Genomic DNA, 25,452 nt, shown 5'->3' on the forward strand with positions numbered 1-25,452 from the left:
CCTTTTTAGTATGTAATTTGAAGAGAATGTACACATAAACTCCATTTTTGGGGGGTTCTCACACAAACCACCAGTATTTAGAATGCCAGTCTATGGAGAGAGTCAATTTTCCAAAGAAAAGAAAGTCACTCACACAGTAGCTTTTTATTCTGACAAAATCCACGGTAACGGGCACAGATTTATCACCATTTTGATTCAGTGCTTTTATATGGTCCAGCAAATCAGCAAAGAATTTATAGCCTCCTTTAAGGACACAGAGTGCAACAATGTGATGACTTCCCATGTCTTGCATGATATCTCTAGCCAAACGCTCTGTCCTGGGAGAAAGAAGGAAAAAAAAGGCAATTCTAGAAAGTGTTCTGTATATCAGAGCTGTTTGTGTATATATTAAGCAATGTTCAAGTAAAAATTCTGATCTTGCTGTTAGGTTTTTCTAACTAGCAAATTGTGAGCACAGCAAGTCGTAGGAAAATAAATTAGGTATTTGCACAGCATAAGCAGATTTAACCCATAAACACAAATATTGCAGGATAGGTGGGCTTCAAGAGAGTTGATGGAACATGGAAGCTTGACTGGGCTTGCAGAGGAATCCTCTCCATAAACCCCCTCTTATCCCAGACTTTAGGACAGAAGTGTTAGGGCTGCAGGGTTTCCCCGTTTCTCATGGGCTGCACAGGGCAGGACCTCAGGCTTTTTTCATTTGGAGGGACAAAAATGGGCATCACTGTTCCTGTTCTTTCCTGTTTACCCTCATACCTGTCCAGGATGAGTCTGTGAGGAATGAAGACTCTTTCTAAATCCTCTTCATAATGCTTAGGAATGCAAAACAGATTTTTGTTGTAGCCGCTGTCCTCATCTCTTATCTGCAAGGAAAAGGGAAATACATCTAAAACTAGCAACCAAGGCATTCAAGAAAAAGCTTCCAGTCTGTGACAGTGTGAAGAAAAAATTCCTCCCCTCCAATAATGTGTCAAAATAAAAATATTTCTGAGAGTTTTTGATCTTTCTGCTAGAACAATTCACAATCTGATAACTGGAGCTGGTGGCTGAGTTGTGAATGGAGTTGTGAATGCATAACAAGTACTTTGCCCCAGTCATGATGAAATCAATTCTTGGCTATCATCAACTCATTCAAAAAGCCACCCAAAATAGTAACAACCTTCCCCTCTTGTTCCATTTGCCCTTCTGCAGAGCTCAGTAGCTTGCTCGTGTGGTAGACAAGCGAAAATTAAAATGTAAGGCAAGGAGATTGGGATTCCAGGTCAGCATGTCACTTTGGGGTGCTGCTCTACTTTGACCATCGTTCTCCACTGGGTAAAAGAGAAAGCTTTGCCTTCTAAGCATGATTTCACAGCTGAACCTTTGACATTCCAGCCATTAACTCTCTCAGAGGACAGGGGAGATGGCTCACCCAAAAGGAGAAGCTTTGGGATGGCAGTGAGAAGAGGGGAAGCTGCAGAGGGTGCCCATGGATGGGAAGAAGTTGTGCTGTTTGCCCTTGGATCAGAGTGCTCCTCATCGTGGCTGGGGACTGGCCATGGCTACATCCCATAGATTTGGCCTTTAGCCCTTCTGCCTCCAGGATTTAGGGTTACAGTTCTTTATCCAACGTGCTGCTTTCAGGTGGTTGCACCCAGAGGTGTCTGCATGTCTAGAAGCTCCATAATCCCCATTTGGGTTTCTCTTCTGGCCCCAAACAAATCTGTGTCTTTGGATTCTACCTCCCTTCAACACCTTGATGGATGCTTTGTTCATTTATAAAGTGGTGGTACAAAACCAGGCAAGGAAAAATAGAAGGAAGTAGAAAGAATTGTGAATAAGATTAATATGTAAGTTTTAGAAATAAATTAAGAAAACCCCCTCAAATTCCTGAGATTTTGTCACGCTGATACTGCCCTGCTGTTGTTAGAAATACAGAACTAACTGAAAGAAAAATTCAGAACTGGCTCAAAGCTTCTCTAGTGAAAAACAGGTTATCTACATACCAGTTACATTCCACAGAACTCAGTAAAACATCTTGCTAAAAGTGCAGACCTGTGGATTCAGCAGTAATAGCATAAAGTATTGCTAACACCAAGTTAACACCTGCAAACTCTTTACACAGATGAATTGTTTTTAATTCTCCTTTTCTTTGGCACAGGAGAGATGAGTGCTTAGGAAGAAAAGACAAATGGACTGTAGGAAACAGTAGCACGTTACTACTTGCAAAACTCACAGCAGCCAAAAGGAAATAACCAAATACTGCCATTTATTTTAAATTGGCCACAAATTGTTGCTGCCTGTTAGTTTACCTTCATTAAGTATGTTTGTTCACCTTCGTTGAGTTTAGAGTTGGTTTGCCCCAGTTACTCCCCACTATCCCGATATGGTTTGTTCCCAGTTGCCTGTCATTGTAAACCTCTCCCCTCTTTCCAGATTGTTCCCCATCCATCACTTTGGTCCTACCCCCAAGCCCTATCAATCTATGTACACCACACCTTTTGTTCTGGTTCCTTCCCTGCTCATCATCCCTTACTCGATGCCCTATTGGTTGTATAGCTATCCTCCCTCCCCCAAGTCCCTACCATTGGATTTGTGTATTGTAACCCCTTCCCACAACACCTCCCCTGCTGCCATATCATTGGTTGTTGTATGAGCCGCCCACGGGCTTTAAAACCTGGCGCACAGAGGTGCCCAGGGTCTCGGCTCGGACTTTCTCCTCGAGATCCCAGCCCTGTCCCTCATCGCCTTCTCCCTGCAGCTGCTGGAATAAACTTGTTCCTGGGAAATTGGAGGACTCTGAGCACTCTCTCTCCCTTTACTGCACCTCATGTCGCCCTGCATACTATAGAGCCCGAGCCCAAAGGAGCTCTAGAGGTTCCAGGTCGAGCCACACAGTGCTCACCTGGTTCCCCACTCCTGCCGCCGACGCTTGGCACAAGCTAGCCGGGGCGTGAAGGGCCGAGCGGGCAGCGACAGCTGGCGCCCAACGTGGGGCCTCTTGTGAGGCGTGGAGACCCCCAGAGAGGTTGGTGGATCTACAAATTCCAGTGGATTTCACAGAGACCGTGAGCGGCAGCTGCTCTGGTAGTAGTAGACTCGTTTTTGCCGAGTTGCGCTCCCAGAGGTCGAGGCGGCAGCCGTCAGACGTGCAGACAGTCGCCTCGGGAGGTGTGGACGTCGCCTGCAACAGTCGTCCGGACTTGGGTGAGTGGTCCCTGTGTGTGGGACGAGGGGGCGCCCAGTGTGTGAAAACTCCCTCGGGGGGGAGTGTGTGTGTGTAGCCCGGTCCGGACCCGTGTTTTTATTTCGTTGATTTGTCGTTTGGTTGCAGGGGGCGGTGGGATTGCTGTGCCAGGGCTGACAAGATGGGAGCACGTCTTTCGGCACAGCAAAAGAGAGTCTTTTACCAAGTTGTGGGTACCCTTGAGGGGGGGAATAAGAAGTTTTCTCATGGGAGGGTAAAGAGGTTTGTGAGATGGCTGTTCCTGCATTTCCCAAATGTGACCCCAGACAAAGCAAATTCTGTAGAATTCTGGAATGCAGTTGGATCAAAATTAACGGAGATAGTTAATGGAGGTGATAATTCGGTTGAAAAATTTGTAACATTATTTATTTTAATTCGGTCTGCTGTAATAGAGCTGATCCCGAGTTGAGGGAGACCTGCAGAGCGACCTGCAGGGCAAGTTGTCCTGTTCAGGGATCCCCCAAGGGTAACAGGATCCCTGGCTCCCCACGTCTCTCCCAGAACCCTTGCCCTGGCAGCCCTGGCCAAGCTGCCAGAGTGTCTTCCCATTCCTCAGTTTCCCCAGTTAGCAACCCTCAGTTAAACGTTTCCCAGGTTACAAGTCCCCAGTTTTTACCCTCAGACCCCCATGTCTCAGTTTCCCCCAGTCTCCAAGGCTCCTCCATGTTCCCTGATTCCTCTTCTAACCCCCGTGCCTCAGTTTCCCCCAGTTTTCAATGCTCCCCTATATCCCCTGACCCCTCTCCTAACCCTCAAAATGGCCTCCAAAGGGCACAAGATGGTGGGGACCGCATGGTCGGACCCCCCCCTTGTGCTCCTTCTTCCAAGAACCCCTTTCTTCCCTCAATGACCAACCCTTTCCTCCCTAGCCCCTCCCTTCCATCCTACCCTGACTCCTCCCACCTCCCCTTGGGTGGTTCCTCCTCCTCAGGGGCGTGTCTCCAAAGTGTGACCTCCCAAAACCCCACCCCTTCCAGCCGCTGCTCCTCCCTTCAGCCCTCCTCCTCAGTCGGTCCTCCAGCCCCGCCTCTTCCGGCTTCTGGTTCCCACGCCCCTCCTCCCGGTTCCCACGCCCCTCCTCCCGGTTCCCACGCCCCTCTTCCTGGTTCCCACGCCCCTCTTCCTGGTTCCCACGTCCCTCCTCCCAGCTCCCACACTGTCCCATCCGGTTCCCACGCTTCGGGGACAGGAAGTGACAGGCCTGAGGACCAGAACCCGGAACAGGTAGTGATTCCCTTTGCCGCACCGGTCAGTTTTAGAGGAAGGGGAGGGAGGTACCGAGAATGGGAACCCTTCTCCTTCCAGACAAAGAGGGAGCTGTGCAAAGCCCAGAAAGAGTTCGGCAGGAGAAGTGAATACTTTAAGGGTTTATTAAAAGCCACCTTCTCCGCGAACGAGATGGTCCCCCACGACTTAAAAGAGTTGTTTGCCTGCCTCCTTTCCCCAGCTGATTATAGGCTGTGGAAACTGAGGTGGAAGAAGTCATTAGAGGCCATCCTTCCTGAGCTGTTGCGCAGCGAGGAGTCCGCGGTTGACGCGGATGAAAACCCCCTCTCGATAGATCACTTGTGCGGTGAAGGGAATTGGGGGAAGCCGGAAGAACAGGCAAGGGTTTTACCACGGCCTGTCTTAGCTAAGATCACGGAGGCCGCAGAGAAGGTATTTAACATCCTGCCAGGGGGGGAACCCCTGGCCAACTTCTCAAATATTAAACAGTTCCCCGATGAGCCATGTACCGTGTTTATTAACCGTTTACAGGAGCAAATAGAAAGACAAGTTGATAAACCTGAGCTACAAGAGCAGCTTGTCTTAGAAATGGCTAAGGCGAACTGTAATGACATCTGCAAACAGGTTATATTTAGTTTGCCCATGTATCCACCGCCAACCTTGGACGTCCTCATTGATGCATGTGAGAAGAAAGTTCCGTTAGTGGGGGCGTCCAGGGTACCACCACCACCACAGGCGGCCAGGAGAACACCAACAGCGGCAGTGACCCAACACCCGTCGGGCCAGTTCATCCTTCCACCAGCAAGAACTACTCAGTGTTACCGATGTGGACAACTGGGTCACATGGCGAGGGACTGTCCCACCGCCCACCCACGCCAGGGGCTCGTGGGAAATGGATCTGGGGAGAGGGTACTGGAGGGAACAGCTAATAAAAAACAAAAAAACTGAGAGCGCGGCGCGAACCTGCCCCGCGCGATGCAAAAAATGGGGCAGGTATCGCGGAGGTGGGGGGAAAGAATCATCGGACGTGGCAAATTTACCGGACGCGACACCTTATCACCGTCAAAGACATCCTCTTCCGGTCCCAGCACTGGACGGTGGTAGCTGTGGACCCACTGGAGGAGAACCAGCCAGGGAATGGACACGACTGTAAGTATATTGCCATCGGGGACACCAAGCACACACCCCCGGAGATTGAGATTTCTCCGATCACCTTCCCAGGTGGTCCGGAGAACCTCATTCTCCTGGCGCGCTGCACTCACCCACCATACTTCCTCCCTAAAGGCCAGATCATCGCCCAGTTTATCCCCATTCCCGAGGGTATCCCAGTAGACGACCACGCACCAGGTGTCTACTGGGCAGAAGTAGTGGGTGAGGATAAACCCATCATAGACTGCAGCGTCAAGCAGGGTGCAGAATCCTTACAGATGAAAGGTCTGCTTGACACAGGAGCGGATGTGACGATCATCCCCGAAAGGAGATGGCCGTCACATTGGGAGTTGCAACCCGTGGCAGGGAAGATACAGGGTATAGGGGGTACCCAATTGGCTCGCATTTCAAAGAGTGTGGTACAAATTGCGGGGCCGGATGGGCAATTGGCAAACTTACGCCCATTCGTTGCGGATTATCAGGTTCCCTTGTGGGGGAGGGATCTCATGTCTCAGTGGGGGGTGAAGATTGAAATCCCGAAAACCCCTCAGGATTTTTAGAAGCGGCCACTGTGGAGCGCCCTTTCCAGAAGTTAGATTGGACCACTAACGAAGCGGTCTGGATTGATCAGTGGCCGCTCAGGAAAGATAAATTGAAGGCGCTCAACGAACTCGTGGAGGAGCAGTTAGCGAAGGGTAATATAGTCGAGACCACCAGCCCTTGGAACTCCCCGGTATTTGTAATCCGTAAGCCGGGGAAAGACAAGTGGCGGCTCCTTCACGATCTTCGTGAAATCAACAAGATCACTGTAGACATGGGACCTCTTCAACCAGGGATGCCTTCCCCAACCATGCTCCCTCGAAATTGGCAATTGGCAGTAGTTGACATCAAAGATTGCTTCTTCCAAATTCCTCTACACCCTGAAGATGCCCCACGGTTTGCCTTCTCGGTGCCTACCCTTAACCGAGAAGCCCCAATGAGGAGGTTCCACTGGCGGGTATTGCCCCAGGGCATGAAAAACTCGCCGACTATCTGCCAGTGGTATGTCTCCTCATTGCTGTCTCCTGTACGTGCCGAAATGGGGGAGGTCATCATCCATCACTACATGGATGATGTCCTAGTGTGCGCCCCCCATGACGATTTACTCACACGCTCTCTTGACCGAGTGGTTAAAGTTTTAACATCCGCAGGTTTTCAACTCCAGGAGGATAAAGTTCAACGGATGCCACCCTGGAAGTATCTGGGTCTGCGGATTGCTGAGAGGACTGTTGTGCCTCAAAAATTGGCAATAAACAGCAATCCGAAAACCTTAGCGGACCTTCACTCGCTGTGTGGGACCTTAAACTGGGTCAGGCCTTGGCTGGGCCTTTCCACGGAAGACCTAGCCCCCCTCTTCACACTTTTGAAGGGGGAGAAAGAGCTGAGTTCTCCCAGGACTCTGACCCCAGAGGCGAGGAAAGCCCTAGAGAAAGTGGAGGATGCGCTTGTCGAAAGGCAAGCACATCGGTACGAGCCGACCCTGCCTTTTGAATTCATCATACTCGGGAGAATGCCACACCTCAGTGGGCTGATTTTTCAGTGGGACCAGGGCTCTAAGGATCCCCTCTTAATCATAGAGTGGGTTTTCTTGAGCCATCAAAGGTCCAAAAGTATCATCCGGCCACAGGAGCTGATGGCTCAGCTCATCGGGAGAGCTCGAGCTCGGCTTCGGGAGATGGCTGGATGTGATTTTGCATGCGTTCGAGTACCAGTCAGCTTGTCTCGGGACAAAGCGTCTCCAGATAGGCTGACAAAAGAAATGTTTAATCAACTACTTCGGGAGAATGAGACACTCCAGATTGCTTTAGATAGTTTTGAAGGCCAAGTTTCGGTCCATGCCCCTGCCCACAAATTTCTCAATTCTAAATTTGAACCGATTCCAAAAGAAATGCGGAGCAGAAAGCCCCTCAAAGCTTTGACTGTGTTCATAGACGCATCCGGGGCATCTCACAAGTCTGTAGTGACTTGGCGAGATCCCGAAACTCAGCAGTGGGAAGCAGATATTCAATATGTGGAAGGGTCTCCACAAGTTGCTGAGTTGGATGCAGTCGTCAGAGCCTTTGAGAGGTTTCCTGAACCTTTCAATTTAATCACTGATTCGGCCTATGTTGCAGGGGTAGTTGCCAGAGCAGAGCACGCTGCTCTGAAGGAGGTCTCAAACCCGAAATTGTTTGAGTTGCTTTCTAAGCTAATATATGCTGTTTCCCACAGAAAGCAACCATTTTTTGTAATGCATGTAGGGTCACATACGGATCTCCCTGGCCCGGTAGCCGAGGGAAACCAGGTAGCTGATTCCCTCGCTGCCCCTGTTTCCATGGCTCAGCTCCCAGATCTGTTCCAACAAGCTAAGCTGAGCCATCAGATGTTCCATCAAAATGTGCCTGGTCTGGTCCGCCAATTCCACCTGCGGCGAGATCAAGCCAGAGCCATTGTGGCCACATGCCCACATTGCCAATCCACCGCAATGCCCTCCTTGGGATCGGGGGTCAACCCTCGAGGTCTGGGAAGCTGCGAAGTGTGGCAGATGGACGTAACACACGTCCCTGAGTTTGGCAGGTTTCGGTTCGTACACCTTTCCATCGATACCTTCTCAGGTGCTGTCTTTGCTTCTGCCCACACAGGAGAGAAAGCCGAGCATGTCTGTAAGCATCTAATGCAGGCTTTCTCTGTACTGGGGGTCCCCAAAGAAATAAAAACAGACAATGGCCCAGCATACACCTCCAGGAAACTGGAGGAATTCCTGCAGGAGTGGGGAGTGGAACATAAGAGAGGCATCCCACACTCCCCCACCGGCCAAGCGATCGTTGAGCGAGCCCATCAGTCGCTCAAGCGTGTCCTTTCTCATCAAAGGGAGACTGTGAAGGGCTGCACGCCACAAGAGCGGTTGTGCAAAGCCCTTTACACGCTAAACTTTCTCAATTGTTCCGAACAGGACCCTAGCCCTCCAGTGGCCCGGTATTTCAAGACCAACAAGAACTACCAGTTGCAGCAGCGCCCTCCAGTGCTGGTCCGGGACCCTGAGACCCAGAAGATCTTGGGTCCTTTTGATCTGGTGACCTGGGGGCGGGGGTACGCTTGCATATCCTCGCCCCAGGGACTAAGGTGGATCCCACAAAGATGGGTGAAACCTTACGTCCCCAGACATCCAAGCAGGCCACCAGATAGGGTCGAGGATGTCAATGACGTCGCGTCCGGATGAGCCATCCCCCATCCCGATGAGGAGGAGGAAACAACCCAAGCCCCTTTTTGTTACGTCAACCTACCTTTTTCAGTTAAAGCTATGCTTTTCGTATGTTTTGTTTTCAGAAAGAGCCATCGGAAAGATGACCACCCCGATCGTTGCGCCAACCACTGCGCTCCTGATGATGCTGGTGGCCCAGAGACTAATGACTGGGTCACCAGTCTTTTTTCGGGATGGGGGGTCTCCGGATGGCTCTCGTCCATTTTAAAGACTGTTTTATGGATTGTTTTCATCGTTTTCATCGTTTTAATAGCGTTTGCAGTTTTAAAGAGATGTTCAGTTCAGTCGGTTTTACATCTTGTATCCCCCTCCCCTCAAGTCAATTTTGTTAGCGCTCCTTCTCCTCCCTCTTCACCTCCTCCTTCTCCCGTACCCCAAGACTGGTTTGTTGAACCCTCTGCACCTCCTGCCGATGCAACCTCCTCTTTCTAAAAAAGAAAGGGGGAGATGTTGCCGCCTGTTAGTTTATCTTCATTAAGTATGTTTGTTCACCTTCGTTGAGCTTAGAGTTGGTTTGACCCAGTTACTCCCCCACTATCCCATATATAGTTTGTTCCCAGTTGCCTGTCATTGTAAACCTCTCCCCTCTTTCCAGATTGTTCCCCATCCATCACTTTGGTCCTACCCCCAAGCCCTATCAATCTATGTACACCACACCTTTTGTTCTGGTTCCTTCCCTGCTCATCATCCCTTACTCGATGCCCTATTGGTTGTATAGCTATCCTCCCTCCCCCAAGTCCCTACCATTGGATTTGTGTATTGTAACCCCTTCCTACAACACCTCCCCTGCTGCCATATCATTGGTTGTTGTATGAGCCGCCCACGGGCTTTAAAACCTGGCGCACAGAGGTGCCCAGGGTCTCGGCTCGGACTTTCTCCTCGAGATCCCAGCCCTGTCCCTCATCGCCTTCTCCCTGCAGCTGCTGGAATAAACTTGTTCCTGGGAAATTGGAGGACTCCGAGCACTCTCTCTCCCTTTACTGCACCTCGTGTCGCCCTGCACACTATAGAGCCCAAGCCCAAAGGAGCTCTAGAGGTTCCAGGTCGAGCCACACAGTGCTCGCCTGGTTCCCCACTCCTGCCGCTGCCCGCTTGGCACGAGCTAGCCGGGGCGTGAAGGGCCAAGCGGGCAGCGACAGTATTGCAATGCCATCGTGTTGCGGCATGTGTTCATTTTAATAGTTTCTTAATTTCTGGTTGTACAGCTAATGGTTTGTTCCTATATTCCTGTGTTCCCCCAAAGTTGGATTGCCCCTAAGTTGTATCCTCCCCTACGCTGCCTATCATTGTGACCCAAGCCCTTACCCCAAACCTTCCCTGCCTGTCACTGCCCCTTCCTTCCAGACCCTTCCCTGTCAATGCCCAGTTGGGCCAATCCCTGATTGCCCCACCCCCCTGTCAATCCCCCAATCCTCGAGGCCCCATTGGCCCGTGTGACCTGTTCTCTCCTCCCCCTTATCCTTATTGGTCCCTGTGCTGTTAATCCTGCCTGATGCTCCTGCCCTGTTGGCTCCTCATTGGTTGACAGGTTGTAGCCACTCTTTCTATTTAATCCCCAGCACAGAGTGCTTGTGGCTTTGTCCGTGACCCGTTCAGAGCATGTGCTCGTTCCTGGGTGCCGTTCAGAGAGCCTTCTCCTCGTCCTTTCCCTCTTCCTTGTGCTGACAGCTCTAACGTGCTGTAGGGCAGCGGCTCGAAGGTTCAGCTCCTGCTGTGAAATTCAGGAGCTGTTCCCCACACTTGTCAGGGTGCCTTGGTGGTGGTGAGCTGGCCTGGGACTGTGGCACCGCATCACTATCCCTGAGTTTAAACAGGTTTCAGATACTATTTGTAGCTTATTCTTTTACATAATTTGTAGCAAAAGTGAAAAAATGACTGTGCATGTTGAGTTTTCCTTTGTAAACTCTGGTTAGTGACTGGACTGTTAGGTGTATGGGGATGCACATGATGATTTATGTACTTGTTCACTCTGTGTGGCTCCAGGCTTTGAGAAAGAATAATCCCACTTGGCATTTTGACTCAATTAGGTCTCAGGAATGATGAATCCAGAGTAACTTGTTGAAAGCTGCTGAAAAAATGTCTCTGAAGTTTACAGCACAGTTGAAGTGTTCAGAAGAATGAGAATTCAGTGATTGAATATCCAGTTATCCTACTGGCTATGTCTAATTGTTACCCACTGTTACAGTACACTGCACAATATCACCAGGAAAATCGTGAATGTCATCTTCAGACTGCTCTATTAACCCACTGTATTTTTGATCAAAGTTACTTTCTACAAATTACCAAGCTCTTTTGCCTTTTTGACACTCTTGCTCTTTTCTTGTGAAGTATTTATATATATAATACAGGTAGCTCCTGAATCTGCTCAAGGAAAACAAAGTTAGCTTTTAGGTCTTCTAAGCTGAGGTCTGTCTGTTTCACCTGTTTGTGAAGCTGCAGTCCAAGAGCAGTGACAGAAGGGTTGCTGCTCTGGGAGCAGGGGTGCTTCTGGCTTGAATTTAAACCCAAAGGCATTGTACTAATTTACACTTCTTACAAGGGCTCTGTCAGTGCACAGAATTTCCGTATCTCTTAACAACATCTCTTAAAAATAGAAAAGATAACAAGAACAAGCTCCCCCCATGCCCTGTATGGTGCCTGCCACGGTTTTCAATTCCCAGTGTGACGGCCAACTCTTCTCAAAAATGCTGGTGCAGAATGATTGTGGAACTCGCTTGGGGTTCTCTGGATGGTAACGTGAGGAACGCTTTCTCTGCAGCTGTTTTGATCTTTTCAAGGACCGGCCTTGGCAAAACCCGGGCCTGGTCCTTCGCCTGTGCCCATTCCCCATCGCCGCTCAAGTGCTCGGTTGTTATTTTATTCCCAATGGCATCAAGGGCGCTGTCGGAACTTTGCAATAACTCAGAACATTCGGCCTGTAATGACCTCTTCCATGCCCCCTCCCATGCAAGATATTCTGATGGGGTAAGGAGGCACGAAAATAAATCATGGAGGTCATACGGGACTGAGAGATTGGAGGAGAGGGTGGCCTTTAAAAGGCCCTTAAAATATTTGCTTCCCTTTCCAAACTCTTTCTGGGCTTTGCAGAGTTCTCTTTTGTTTTGAAATGAGAATGGCTCCCATTCCTGAAGCACACTCCCACATAATTGAACATAATTGGAGTGGCAAGAGGAAGGGTCTCCTGTTCTGGGTTCCGGTTCCTGGGCTCGGCACTTGTGGCTCGCAGGGTGTGGGAACCAGAAGGAGGGGCGTGGGAACTGAAAGTCAGAAGAGGGTTGGCGGTGCTGCAGGGGAAAGAGGAGGGCTCAGAGGAGGGGCCATTGTGAAAGGAAGGGGTGGGGACCTTTTCAGGAGGAGGAGCCCAAGTGGAGAAGGAGGGGTCCGAGGGGACAGGAAGGGGAGGGACAACTGGAGGAGGAGAGATAACAGGGGGAGGAGCATCAGGGAAGAAGGGGTTGGAAGTAGGAAGAAGGAAAGGATTTTGGGGAGGAGAAGTACAAGGGAGGGGCCTGGCCATGCGGTCCCCACCATCTTGTGCTCTCCAGGAGCCATTCTGGGTACACCAGGGAGGAGAGGGTGAACGGAGTAACTGGAGACAACTGGGGGGAACCTCAGAATGTACTAACTTGGGGGTTTGAACTGGGGTAGTGGGGTTTAAGGAAAGATCTCTGGCACCATGGCTAACGGTTAACAACTTATTAGCAAGTGTTTATTTACAGTTAACTGAAACTTAAGTTATTTAACAAATTAACAAACAATTATTTAATTAACAAAGTTAATTAAAAGATGATGATGGCTGGAGCTGGGAAGGGCAGCTGCAGAGGTCGCATGTAAAGGGTGGGACACCATCAGCAGTAGGAAACAAGATGTTGCTGGCTCCTGCTGGATGCTCCAGCTGACACAAATGCTGTCACTGTGGTGTTGGTTGCCAGTGCAGCTGCTTCTTGTGTCCCTGGCCTTCCTCTGTCTGCTGTAAGGCAGAGCATTTTGGTTTTTCAAAACGCTTCCACTGCCGGGCTCTGCCTTTCAGAACCACCTGCACCGTCCTGTGAGTCTGCTCCAGGTTAGGAATGCTGGGGAGAAAGGGACTGGTATTAGCCAGAGAAACATTTCCAGCCAGACGCTTTTCTGCCTCCTTGCAGAGCACACAGCATTGCATCCTCCCTCTGTGCAAGCAGTGAGCAGCTCTGTGCCAGAAGCAGAGCTAGGGACTGGCTGGTCCCTGGGTCTCTCATTCAAGATCTTGCAACCCTCCAGGAGCTTAATGTTTCATACAGTGTCTTTTGCCAGTGTCTCCCTACCAAGGCCAGATGATCTCTCTGTGCTCCTGTGGGAGCTGCTGCCTCTCTGGGACTGCTTGTCTCCAGGCCCACCTCCCCATCCCGGTCAGAGGGACTGAAGGGAGGGTGTTAGGGGATGAACCAGGCTGTGCTTGGTGATGCCCAGCAATAGCACAAGAGGCAACGGGCAGAACCTGAACAGGAAGTTGCACCTGAACCTGAGGAAGAACTTCTTCCCTTTGTGGGTGACAGGCTGCCCAGAGAGGGTGTGGAGTGTCCCTCACTGGAATTATTGCAGAGCCCTCTGGACACTGCTCTGTGCCATGTGCTCTGGGATGACCCCGCTTGAGTAGGGAAGTGGGACCAGATGACCTCCTGTGGTCCCTTCCACCCTGTCCCACCCTGTGATTCAGTGATAGCCATCAGAAGTGTGAGTTGGCAAGTGTGTCCATGTTTCCCACCTGCACAGCATGGTGGTCTCAAAGTTCCCCACATCCTTTGGGGAGAAGAGCACATGAAAGGTCTTCTTCTGGCCAGGAGCGATGGTGCCGAAGTTGGGGTTGATGGAGAACAGTGACTGGTCATGGGTGACATCTGGGAGGACTTCCAGGGAGGAAGTGGCACGCTGCGGGGAGAGATTCCATTCCTTGGAGCGGCACCACTTCTTGGAACTCTTCTTCTGCTTGGCATCCAGCTGCTCTTCCTCAGAAAGCTGCTCCTGGTCAGAATCTTGCTGTTCCTGCTCGGAATCCTGCAGCTGTTCCTGCTCGGAATCTTGCTGCTCCTCGGCAAGCCACTGTAGGTGCCGCAGCTCAGAAGGATGCGTCTCAAAAGGATGGTCCTGCTCCCCCCGGAAAAGAAGCACCAGCTTTCTGCGCTGCCTTACAACAGGAGCAGAGATGAGCCCACCTGCAGAGAGGAAGAGGACACCATTCAAAGACAAAATCTGTGTTGCCAGCAACGCTGCCTCCTGCAGCAGCACATAGGTGGAAGAGAGCTGGGATGCACTCGGAGCATCTCTGGCCAAGTTCCCAGCAGGGAACAGAGCTTCTGGGAGCAGGGTCTCTGCTGCAGCACACACTCCTGTGCCAAAGCAGGAGCTGGTTTTAGACAGTGACTTTGCAGCTGCCCTGGAGTGGGGAACTGCACACAGACAGTGGCTGCAGGGCAGCTCACTCGTTACACCATTGCTCTCCCCAGACTCAGACTTCTCAAAGCAATGACCTGATGTCCCCCCTCCCAGTCCTGACCCAGCACGTGGCTCTCCCCAGAGCCTGGCTCAGCTCCTTTGCAGAGCTGAAGTGGCAGAGCAAGAACAAAAGGGGCTGAAAGGCAGAGGGGGCAAGGAGAAAACTCTCCAGCTGCAGCTGGGAAGATGCTGATGAAAGTGAACGTGTGGACAAGGAGGAAAAAGGAATTCAAGTTTTGGGGTGAAGGGGCAGGGTCTTCTCCCCAGGCCCTCAGCTACCAAGTGAAATGCCCTTACCCATCAGAGAGGTTGAATATGGCATCCTCACTGCTTCACTATCTGCAGGAGCAGCTTCCTCCCAGAAGTATTCCAGGGCCACCTTCCCTGTGTTGTGCATCCTGAAACTGAAAAGCAAGAAGGAGGAATTAAAAAAAAAAGTCCAATAAATAGAAAGCAAATAGTACAGTAACATTGTCTGAGGGACTCCTGCTACCACTTTCTGCTGAGGAGCATCTTCTTCCCCAGGCAACCCTGCCATGCTCAGACTGCTGTCCTTCCTGGGTGGCCCAGAAAAGTATTTCGAAGTCTGGAAGTTGAAGAGGAAAGGGCCAACATGGTGCCCAGGACATTGAAGCTAAGGGGCTTACTTTGGACTTTCTTTAGGTCTTGTTTGACTGCAAACTTATTCTTGAGCAGATGAGGACAGGTGACACGCAGTGAAAGCAAACCCGTGGCTGTTCTCAGCAGAAAATGGCAGCATTGAGCCTCTCCTGACCACCCTCTCCTGCTTGGCTTGGCATGCATGTGAACAAGCCTGTGCTGGTTTTGGCTGGGGTGGAGTTCTGGGAAGCAGGCACTGGGTCAGCCCTGGGCAAAGGTGTCACAGCATTGTCACAGTACAGCTGGTCTGGACTGGACACAGTGAATGTGGCCATAACACAAATCCAATTCAGCTGGCCTAGTTCATGCCTGAACGTGTTCCCAGGTAAGTTACAGGGGACCCTTGGCCAGCCCCATCCAAGCTGAGAAGTGAGCACAGCACTGGCCAGGAAGTTGGGCAGGAGAGAGATCTCAGCCAATGGCTGTCTAGCTCAGGAGATTTGCATTGGGTATTTCAGTGAGCTCTGAATAATGAACGAGGCTGTTTTGTCTCCTGAGCACCTGGAGCTCGAGTCGTGAGTTTTGTCTCCCCAGCCACGGCCAGCACAAAGTTCCACAAAGGCAGCTCCCGCTGGCAGGGCCCTGCCTGGCCTCAGCACTCACGTGGCTGTCCTTGTCTGGAAGGGCAAGGTATCCTTGAGCTGAACCACGACTGTGTCCAGTTTGAACTGGGCGTAGGCAACCAAGGCACTGAGGCACAGCTCGGCCTCCTGGCCGCTCTTCTTCAGCACAGTGTGAGCCGGTTCCGGGACTGTCTCCACTGTCTGCAAAAGAGGAGAAAAGAATCGCTGAGCAGAGCCCAGAAAGTCAGGCTGAGAAGGGAATCTTTGGGCCTCCAACATCAGCCTCATAGAGGGACTAGAAAGGACCATTCACTTTTACTTCCCTGGAAAGATGACAGAATTGGGACTGTTGTGCTGCAGTAGTTGTTTCTGCCCACTGATCAAAGCAGTCCTAGCACAGCTGTTAATGTACCCATGGAGACTACAGCGGCGTTCCAATCCCTGTACTTCAACCTTGGAGAGGGACTGACTTTTTCCCTGGTCCCCTAGAAATCCAGCAGGTCTCAAAATTAGGGTTAAGTTCCCCTGCTGGAGCTCTGTGGGTGGAGAACCCCATGACTGCAGACTTCTAGGAAGCACTTTTTTCTTCTTGTCTTAGGAGAAAGTGCTCTCCAGATGTCACCTGTGGAGCAACAGCCACACTGCTGGCAGCTGGGGATGGGCATTTTGGGATGTGAAAGATCTCACTAGGAAAGTGTCCAACTGCAGATGTTCTGATAGAAAAGAGGATGGTTTAGAGGCCTTAAAATGGTCCAGAAACTTGGAAAGAGCCTTCACCCAAGCTGAGTGTGTTTGGCAATAATGACAATAAAAGCAAGAGTCTCCAGAGATGATCCTTCTCCGGACTCCTCCATACGGTCACACAGTGCCTGGGCTACTCCATGATGAGATAACCCTCCCAATACAGAGACCACAACCAAAATCTCTGGTATCCATGGAGACAAACCTTGGCATTCACCAGCAGGTGCAGTAGAAGTGTATTTGTCTCCACTTCTAAAGAAGAGACAGAGTGCAGCAGACTTAACTCCTTGTTGGTGAAAAGGCACCAAATCATATGGAGAGATTTCAAACACCATAAAATGAGATAATCAAAAACATTGTCTCCCATTCAACATGGGCTGCAGCACTTGTGCTTGTGGCCCAGACTGATAGTGTGTGGCTAATGGTCTCTTGTCTAAAGGCTTTCCCTCTTGTGTGAGGGTCATGTGCATCCACCTCTCCCCTAGAATGCCCTGCTGGTGAACCTCAGGGCTGTCCAGTGTCCAGAGGAAGCAGGAGCTGCTCAGCCAGCAGTGATGGTGTTATGATGGTTCTTTTTGGAAAAGCTGTGGTGGCTTTGTTTGCCATTTTGCTTCTTACCTTCTCTTTTTCAGGCCATTGGGCTGCTGGCTCCTGGTTCCCGGTGATGTCCTTCCACATGACAGTGCGCATTTCGTCGTCCCAGTCCGGAACATTCCATAGTGGCAGCTCAAATTTGATCTTGGTCACCTTACATTTCACAAGGTGCCTCCTGAAGGTGGCTGGGACATCTGATTTCAAGGTCACTGTGATGGCCTTGGTGCAGCCAGGGTGGAGATGTCCCACCTAGGGAGAATCAGGGAATCAAGACCAAACTGGAAGCACTGCCAAGGGCAGGACTGATATAGCAAAGGGGACTGATGTGGTGAGCAGCTGTGCCAGGAACCTGCACCTCAGTGTGGATTTCTGTGAAGTTTGATAGACAAAAGTATGAAGAGAAGGTACCACCTCCCATAACGCGAAGCCTTTTCTGCAAGGCTGGCAGCCTTGGCCCAGCCAAGCCAGGGAGTGCATCTCCTGTGTGGCACTGGAATGGGCTAGCACTGGCATGTGAGGTCTCCCTGCCAGCTCCCAGGAACGCCAGGGCAGGGCTTGAGCAATGGGGAAAGGCAGAGCAGCCCCCACTCACCCTGGGGGAGAACTGGAATGGGACGTCTGCCTCCCACTCGAAGCGCATGAACATCATGCCGGTGTGGTTGGTGATGGTGAAGATCCTGTGGCAGGGCTTCCCAACAGGACAGTCCCCAAACTGGATGTGGTTCAGTCTGACAGCTGTTAAGGAGGAAAGCAAGGGATCTCAGCATGCAGGGAGTTCCACCCCACCCCCCTCACATGCACAGACTCCTGTATGTTCAATGCTTCCTTGCTCCAAGCCTTCCTCCCTCTGGCAGGGAGCTCCCCAGGCAGTTCCCCATCCCACCACTTTCAGGGAAACACCCTGGCACACCCCTGAGCCAGCGCCATGCAGCACAGCACACACTGCTCTGCATGCATGGCTGCCACACCCACAGGCCTCCATGTCCAGGGGTGACAGCCCAGGCCTGCCTAGAGAGAGGACACACATGATCAGATATTTTCTTCTTCCTTGTTCCACCTTGGCAGCCTCTCCTCTCTTACCATCAATGATGTCTTTGTTCAAACTGCTCTTATCATTCCTCAACTGTGGGTCTTCCTCTAGACAGTCGAAGCTGAATTCATCCTTGTGGCCTTCACCCACCAGCTCTATCAGGGTCTTGTCAGAGTAGGTGTCCCCCACTAAAACGCGGATCTTCCCTTCCACACGTTGAGCCAGGGTGGGATTGAAAATGACATCAAACTCTGCCGATTGCCCACGATGCAGAAGCAGGAGAGGCTTCCCTGGGGGCTTGCTCTCTGCACAGCAATGGAAATCAGAATGAAGTGATACAGTTGTACAGAGGAAATATTTCCATATATGAGGAACAGAAGGTTGAAACCAGCTGCCTTCTGAGCACAGGTTGTTCTACCCGCAGTGGTTCCCGACCCTCTTCTTATGTTCACAAGACTGCCATCTCCAGACACATCACCACTTAAGCAGCTTAACCTCAGGTTGATGCCCAGCCCTCATTCCATCGCTTCCAGACAGCTCCAGCCACATGGAAAGCTGAGCCAAAGAGCACTTTGGGCTTCTGCTGGCTGCCTGTGTGCTCAAGGGCTGTGTCCGTTCAGGCTGGGACCTTGCCACATGCTGCAAATACCTCAGAGGCTGCACTGAGGCAGTGAGAGTCCCCCAGAACCCAGCCCACCACGTCTAGAAGAACACAAGAACTTCCTACTCCTTGCTAGGAGGAAACCCTGGAAAAGGTCCCCATGAAAAGCTCGGGGGACAGAGAGCCCAAGGAAAGAAAGTGTGTCCAACATCTGGCTGCAGCTCAGAGAAGCCAAGAGCAGGGCACACGTTTTCCCTCTGTGCACCATCGCACTTCATGGTTAACGAATTTACCATTTTCAACAGAGTCCTCTCCCACATCTTCAGTGTGGAATCTCTCCAGTGTGGAGCGCCTGGCTTTCAAGAAGAATGCTCCATGCTCATCCTCCAGGTGTAACATAAACTGAGAAAAGGGAACACAGAGCACAATGATACTGGTGTGAGTACAGGATGGCACAGGGACTGACACCACAGTGCTGCTGGTCCTGCATAGGAACCCAGCACCTCTCCCACTGCAAACAGCACTGAGCACAAAAGTTAAGTCAAACCAGCTGGGAAAAAGGGCTCTTTAGAGCCATTTGGATTGAACCAACACGGAACCAAACAGGACAGAAAGCAATAAGCAGAATATAATTAAACCACAACTAAGTTTGCTTAAAATATAGTAAACTGGGGAATACAACCTAATGGAACTGGAAAATCACACATTCCTTGAGAACAAACCTGAAAGATGGGGGGAAATACTCCACCACCTTCCTTGTGTTCAACTTAAAGAAGAAAGACTGGATGGAAAATTTTCAAGAACTCCCTTCTTGGAGAACAGATGTCAGTCCCTTGCTTAAAAAGAATTTGTGACACCTCTTGCCAGGTCTGCCATGGTTTTTGGGACCCTCCCCCTGTGCCACAAGCACTTATTCCCAAACCAGCCCATTCCTTGAGCAGGTCCTCACCTTGACAGGTACGATGCCGTTGTTACGGACGACCAGGGGGAGCATCTCTAAATCCCCCAGCTGGAGCCTCTGGAAGCGCAGCACGGCATTTCCTCTCTTGCTGCGAGCTCTCGGGCACACGACTGTCACCTGCGGCTCGTGCCCCCTCCCACTGATGGTGAAGCTCAGGATTTGGGGCTTGATTTTCACAGAGCTGCAGGAGAGGCACACAAACAATTCCAGCTGGCACTAACCCATTTCTCACTGGGCAAGCCAAGCAGCAGGGGCAGTCCACACTGTTTTCCCTGCCTGGTGCTCCTGTAGCCCACAACACAGCCCCCCACCAGCCTCTTCCCAATCCCCTCAGGGCCATTCACAAGAGGAACCTGTCCAAAGAGCCAGAGCCTTCCACAGTAACAGTTAAAAGTAATTCCACTTAATTGAGTCATGCAGTACAGCAGATACATAATGAGGCACCAGATGAGATATGGCAAATCCCCTGGCTGCAGTGAGATGAGACATAGGCAACAAGCAAAAAAAGCACAGCATGAAAGCAGTACAAAAGCAAGAAGGCAAAAAGAAATCATTGTCACCATCCACCAAGATCATTTCCAAGAACAATAGAAAAGCAATTGCTTATTAGCAATTAGACTTCTCTGGCTCCAATTCAGCCACTAAAGGCTTGAGGAAGGGCAGGTCAAAGCCCCTGTACACAGGTCCCAGTGCAGAGGAACAGGGCTCCTCTTTCATACCAGCTCCCATCACTCACATGAAATAGCTTCATGAATGCAGGGAATCACAGAGGATCATTAATGTCACAGAAACCAAGAGGAAATTGTGACTGCTGACTTGCTGCCACAGAAACTGATCCATCTAAGCTTCTGTCCTTGGAAATGCCCAGCTCAGCTGTAGCACATCTCAGTAACTTCCAGTTGGCTACCTATTTCCCTGTCTTCCTATTTGCTCATACAGGCTAAACCTGTATGACAAATCTGCCTCATTTTTCTGCTCTATCCAACAGTGACTGCCTCCCAGATCATCTCATGCCAAGTACTCTGCCTAAGGCTGCTGAGAGCATTAGAGCTAACAAGAGGTCTGTGCCTTCCCAGTGGAGAGGCAGCTGTCAGAGAGGCCTCCCCCAATATTTCTCAGGGTCAATTACCATTTGGGGATGACAAGGGAAGCCTTAAAAGTGCAGTCGTAGTTCTGCTCGTCTGGAGGGGTGAAGGTCACTGTAGCAACAGCGTGGGATGAGCCGGGAATGGACATCTGGACTGGATGCAACTTGAAAACGGTGATAGGGCCTTTTTCCTTGGGGGAAGCCAGAGAGCAGTGTTAGGAGAAAACACCTTCCAGCACGACACAGTTTCATTCATAAAAGCATTACTGAAAACAGCATGTCTGTAGTGGTTTAGATTTGCTAATTGGAGTTTCTCAGTCAATGCACTAAATAATGTGGTGGGGTTTAGCACTGGCTAAAATCACCAGGACACTTATGCATTTTTTGTTGTGAACTATGGATTAGGAGAAGGGTAAAACAGGTTTAAAACTTAAAAGGAATAAAGAAATTTTATCAACAGGACTACAGGAATAAGAAACATCAGAATAAAACCTCCAGAACACTTTTTCTCCCCCTACCCAACTTTTTCTTTTCCCACTTTTGACCACTGGGAGACAAAACCTGGGATGGTAAAGCAGTATCAACTCTACAATAGTCTTTGATCAGTCCTTGTAAGAAGAAGAGTTTTTTCTTGTCATGCTATGGAGACTTTTCTACAAGAAGCAGTTTTCTCCTGGCTTCTCTTTTCCATGAATAGCAGCCAGCCAGGCAAAAATCTTGCATTGTGACAGCTCTTCCCATTTTCACAGCCCTCCTAGAGGTGTGTTTATGGGCTGTGAACTCAGGGGTATTGTTTTAAGGATGAGTTGTTCAAGCAGGGAATGCTGACCTTGTGCTAAAGCATTGTGTGTTCTGAGTGCTGGCAGCTGCCCTGCCCTATGTGGGAGGTGGTCACTGCATGGAAAACCCTGCAAATAACCTACAACTGGCCTTCAGAGAGAGGAAAAGCCAGGGAGCCTGAGGAGATGCTCTGCTTTGAGCCCTGGCATGTCAGTTGATAACAGCCCCTCTCTGAGTGTGCTTCCAAGAGAGGTTCAGAAGGATTCACTTCTCCCACCAAAGACCCAGAGGTGTGAGCCAAAACCTTGCCCAAGACATGAGAATTCAACACAACTGTTCCCTGGCTCTGCTGCTCTGCCCTGAAGTTTGACCTACACTGAGCTAGTGTGGGCCACAGAAAGCAATCTGGAGAACAAAACAGCTTTCACATGGCCCTTAGAGGGCAACCATCTCCTTGGCCTCCTGTTCTTACCTGTCCTGGCAGGGGGCTGATGGAGAGGACCACGTCACACGGCAGAGCACTTGTGTTGTAGATGTTGAAGTGGGCTTCAGCCTCTTGCCCAACCAGAATCTTGTTGAAGATGAACTTGTTTTCATCTCTCACAAACAGGCCCACACCGTGCACAGAGAGCAGCTTGTGGCTGAGGTCAGTGCTGCTGCAGATCGGGTATTCTTCGAAGATTAACATCGCATCCTCAGCAAATGCTGTGGACAGACCAGAGGGATGAGCATGAAGAAGCCTCCCTGATGAATTCATCTGGGCCTTGCTGGCCTCTGAGAAGGCTTGGTAAGCTCTTTCTGCCCAGGTAACTGCTAAACCCAGCTTTGGGTGGGGGAGCTGGCTATGAGGATGGAGCTCAGTCAACCTGAGTCTTAAAGAGCATTGCTTTCCTTTTATCCTTCCATGCATCCCTCTCAGCTGGGGAGGGATGAATTCACCAGTGGACTTAAGAGGGCTGGAAACTCTGAAGATTTCAAGGGGGGACACCAGGGCTAGCATGCCTCCCTATCCAAGCAGCAAGTTGAGGTGCTGATCAGCAGCAGGTCTGGCCAAGGGAACCTGTGGAGAGCACGTACCTGGCAGGCAGGACTCGGCAGTCAGGGTAAAGGGAATGCCGAGGGGATTGTCCCTGGGGTCTCTGCCCACGATGTCAATGTACAGCTGCTCCTCACAAGTCCCCTCCTGCCCTGCCAGGCACTCCACCGTGATCTGCTGCTGTCCCCACGGAGCGATGGAGCCGGAGCAAGGGGACACCGTGAACATGCCCACATTGAGCTGACCCTGCAGAAGAAGTTCCAGGAGAGGCTGAAGGGTAATAGCTGTGCCTTGAGCACCCCAGCAAAGAGTATGTCCTGCCTTGGCCTCCAGCTGGGCCCAAGCAGCCAGTCCCAGGGCAGGGAAAGATGACTCCATGGCCCAAAGGCAGCTCCAGGTTGAGCCCAACAAGCCAAGAGGAGCTGCAAGCCTGTCTCAAGTGGCAGAGAGAAAGGAGATTGAGTGTAAAGAATGAAGGTGGTAGCTGTGATCCTCAGCCTCCAGAGGTAACAGGAGAGCAGAAACAGCTGTGAGAAATGATGGGAGAGAGGTAGGGGAATGAGATGAAGAAAAGGAAGAAAAAAAAATGTTGTCTGAGCTCTGTGGACCGGGAGTTCAGGGGGGATGTTTTTGCTTCTGTGGTGTTCACAGACACATGCTGGCCAGCAGCTATCACACACAGGACCTGCTCCCCTCTGCTGAGCCCACAACTGCAGGTCAGAGCCAGAGTACAGGACTGTCAATGGGACTGAGCAGATCCTGGACTCCATCCTGCAGACCACGTCCCACCCAATGGAGATGAGCCCCCAGCCTGGGCACAGCAGCATCTTCTCACATCCCCTGCAGCAGCAGCATTGTTGGGGAGCAGGAGTCACCCACCTGTGTCAAGCTTGATTTCCTTCCCGCTGAGCACTTCCTAGCTGATGGAACAGATTCCCCTTGCTTTGAACTGAGAGGAGAAAGCAGAGGTATCTGTCATGCTGAGCTCCCCTGCCTTTCTCTGAGGCCAAAGCTGGCCTTCCTCCTCACAGAGGAAAGCCTTCCTGCTCCAGATGGTTCCCAGAGAGCAGCCTGCAGCACCCATTGCTGGACAGAGCAGCTCGAGCACCAGCTTCCTACTACACATGGGGACACTGAGGCGTGTTTTGCTCCCTCTCCCCAAGGCAGGGATGCAAATGGGCGATAGCCCAGGTCTGGCTGCCTGCCACATCTCAGCCGTGGGCTGGTGCCTCCTCAGGCAGGAAGGGTGGTGCAGGGCTTCTCGTACCTTTTGCTTTCCAGTGAAGATGCATCCTCGGTTGCTGGCTGGATGTGGAATTTGAAGCTGATCGTGCCTGTGTTCTCCAGCACGACAGTCTGGGTCTTCTTGCTGCCCTTCATCATGGCACCGAAATTGATGGGTGAGGCGGGCTCAATACTGAACTTGCTGTACGCAGCTCTGGCCGACACCCTCACTGGGATGTTGGCGACAGTCTGGCCTCCTTCCCCTGCGATGGCATCTATCACCTGTGTCCACAGGAAGGGGTGGTAAACAAAGCAAAGAGGCCAGCCAGCCTCTACTCCAGTCCCCAGCCTCCACCCCAGGCCTCCATCAGTTCACCCACCCAGTTAAAGCACCTCCTCCAGATTCAGATTCTCAGCTCCCTTAGGAAGCCTCCCAAATGGTTTTGAAGACTTTGTTTGTGTACGTAGGAGAGAGGATTCTCCAGTTAAAGCCCTCCTTCCATTAGACACCTGTCCTGTTTATGCTCCCAAAACACCGTGTGGTAACAGCCTGGCCCAGGCAGCTCACCTGGCAGTACAGGATGGGGCTGTTCTTGAGGAGCATTTCCCTTGTGGGGTGGAAGAATATCTCAATATTCACACCAGGCTGGGAGGCGATCAGCTTGCCCGACTGAGGCTTGACAGTGAAGTGGGATGCCAAGTCTCGCATCCTGGGACCTGCACCCTTCAGCATCAATCTGGGGAGAAAGGGAAGGAATGGAGATCTCTGCAGTTACAAGTAGAGGTGCTGCCAGCACAGCCAGGACTTTGCATAGGACCAGAAAAAGAAGAAAAGGGAGAGTGCAGCTCTGCTCAGGGAATCCTGGATGCTGACAGAGAGCACAGACAGTCATGAGGTTATTGCAAGAAGCCTTGACACTGAAATTTTTCATTCACTCTTTTACAGAGTCTCAGAAGGAGAAAGGAGGTGACCATCAAAGAAAGGCAATGAATCTCAGCATTTCAGTGCCTGAAATTCTTGGGGCTCTCCTTTGGGTTCCCTGCTGAACTGTGGAGAACTGCTAGTTTGTGGCTGGAATCTCTGGTGAAATAGCTGAGGGAGCCCAGGTTTTGTGTTTATTGTGAGGTAGCCAGCATGGAAACAGGTTCTAACCATTGACAGAGGGAGACTGCAGGCCTGGGAACCCAGGGAAATGCTCACCACCAGGCAGCTGGACTCACCTGTACTCAATGTTGTACAACCCTTTGTTCTTTAGAGTCAGGACGGTCTTCACATTATCCAGGACATGGATGGTTCCAAAATCCAAGGTTTCATCTGCAGACAACGCACAGAGCGAGATCAGACATGGTATTTGTGAGCTGCTGCAGAATACACCAGGTCCCAAGCTACATGGAGGTCCCAGCACAAAACCCTTTTCAGCAAGTTGCTGTTCTTGGAAGGGTTTTCCAGCTACTTGTCTGCCCTTTCTCTTCTTACTCAAAATATCTGCAGGCTTAGTAGCTAAGGAGCTCGGCTTCCATTTCCTCGCTTCCAAGCACAAATCCCATCACTTTACATGCTGTGCTGAGCCTGTGGGAATTGCCAACTGCCTGTTCACGTCACTGGTGTTTCAAAGCCCCCAAATCCAACCTGCACGTGAAGCTGCACACTTCAAAGTTCAGAGGGGAGAGACTTAAGGCTGCCAGTGCCCTGACAGTGCTTTATTCCATGCAGCTTGCAGGGTATGTGCTTTATGTATCCATGCCATCCTTGCATCCCATCCCATCCCAAGTGCTTTGGTCACCCACCACCCAAGGTCAGGCAGTGCAGCTGGACTGCTGTGT

General features: G+C 50.9%; 1 protein-coding gene across 3 annotated transcripts in view; it reads right to left on the bottom strand.

Moving 5' to 3' along the window:
* Positions 1-12,563: 12,563 nt before the first annotated feature.
* Positions 12,564-25,452, bottom strand: part of LOC147650795 (axonemal central pair apparatus protein HYDIN-like) — a 57,163-nt gene continuing 44,274 nt past the window's right edge. For all 3 annotated transcript variants that reach the window (XM_086847704.1, XM_086847706.1, XM_086847705.1), the window contains 16 exons: positions 24,850-24,943; positions 24,197-24,365; positions 23,672-23,910; positions 23,284-23,353; positions 22,446-22,650; positions 21,841-22,073; positions 20,631-20,779; positions 19,490-19,682; positions 18,834-18,942; positions 17,990-18,244; positions 17,502-17,644; positions 16,934-17,158; positions 15,615-15,775; positions 14,649-14,755; positions 13,624-14,071; positions 12,564-12,955 (listed from right to left, as the gene is read on the bottom strand). In XM_086847704.1, the coding sequence (XP_086703830.1) occupies positions 12,793-12,955; positions 13,624-14,071; positions 14,649-14,755; positions 15,615-15,775; positions 16,934-17,158; positions 17,502-17,644; positions 17,990-18,244; positions 18,834-18,942; positions 19,490-19,682; positions 20,631-20,779; positions 21,841-22,073; positions 22,446-22,650; positions 23,284-23,353; positions 23,672-23,910; positions 24,197-24,365; positions 24,850-24,943 (2,963 nt within the window). In that variant the 3' untranslated portion in view covers positions 12,564-12,792. The remainder of the gene's footprint in view (positions 12,956-13,623; positions 14,072-14,648; positions 14,756-15,614; positions 15,776-16,933; positions 17,159-17,501; positions 17,645-17,989; positions 18,245-18,833; positions 18,943-19,489; positions 19,683-20,630; positions 20,780-21,840; positions 22,074-22,445; positions 22,651-23,283; positions 23,354-23,671; positions 23,911-24,196; positions 24,366-24,849; positions 24,944-25,452) is intronic.

Source organism: Cyanistes caeruleus, chromosome 12, assembly GCF_971803275.1.
Source record: "Cyanistes caeruleus chromosome 12, bCyaCae1.hap1.1, whole genome shotgun sequence".
In the NCBI taxonomy this organism is placed as follows: Eukaryota; Metazoa; Chordata; class Aves; order Passeriformes; family Paridae; genus Cyanistes; species Cyanistes caeruleus.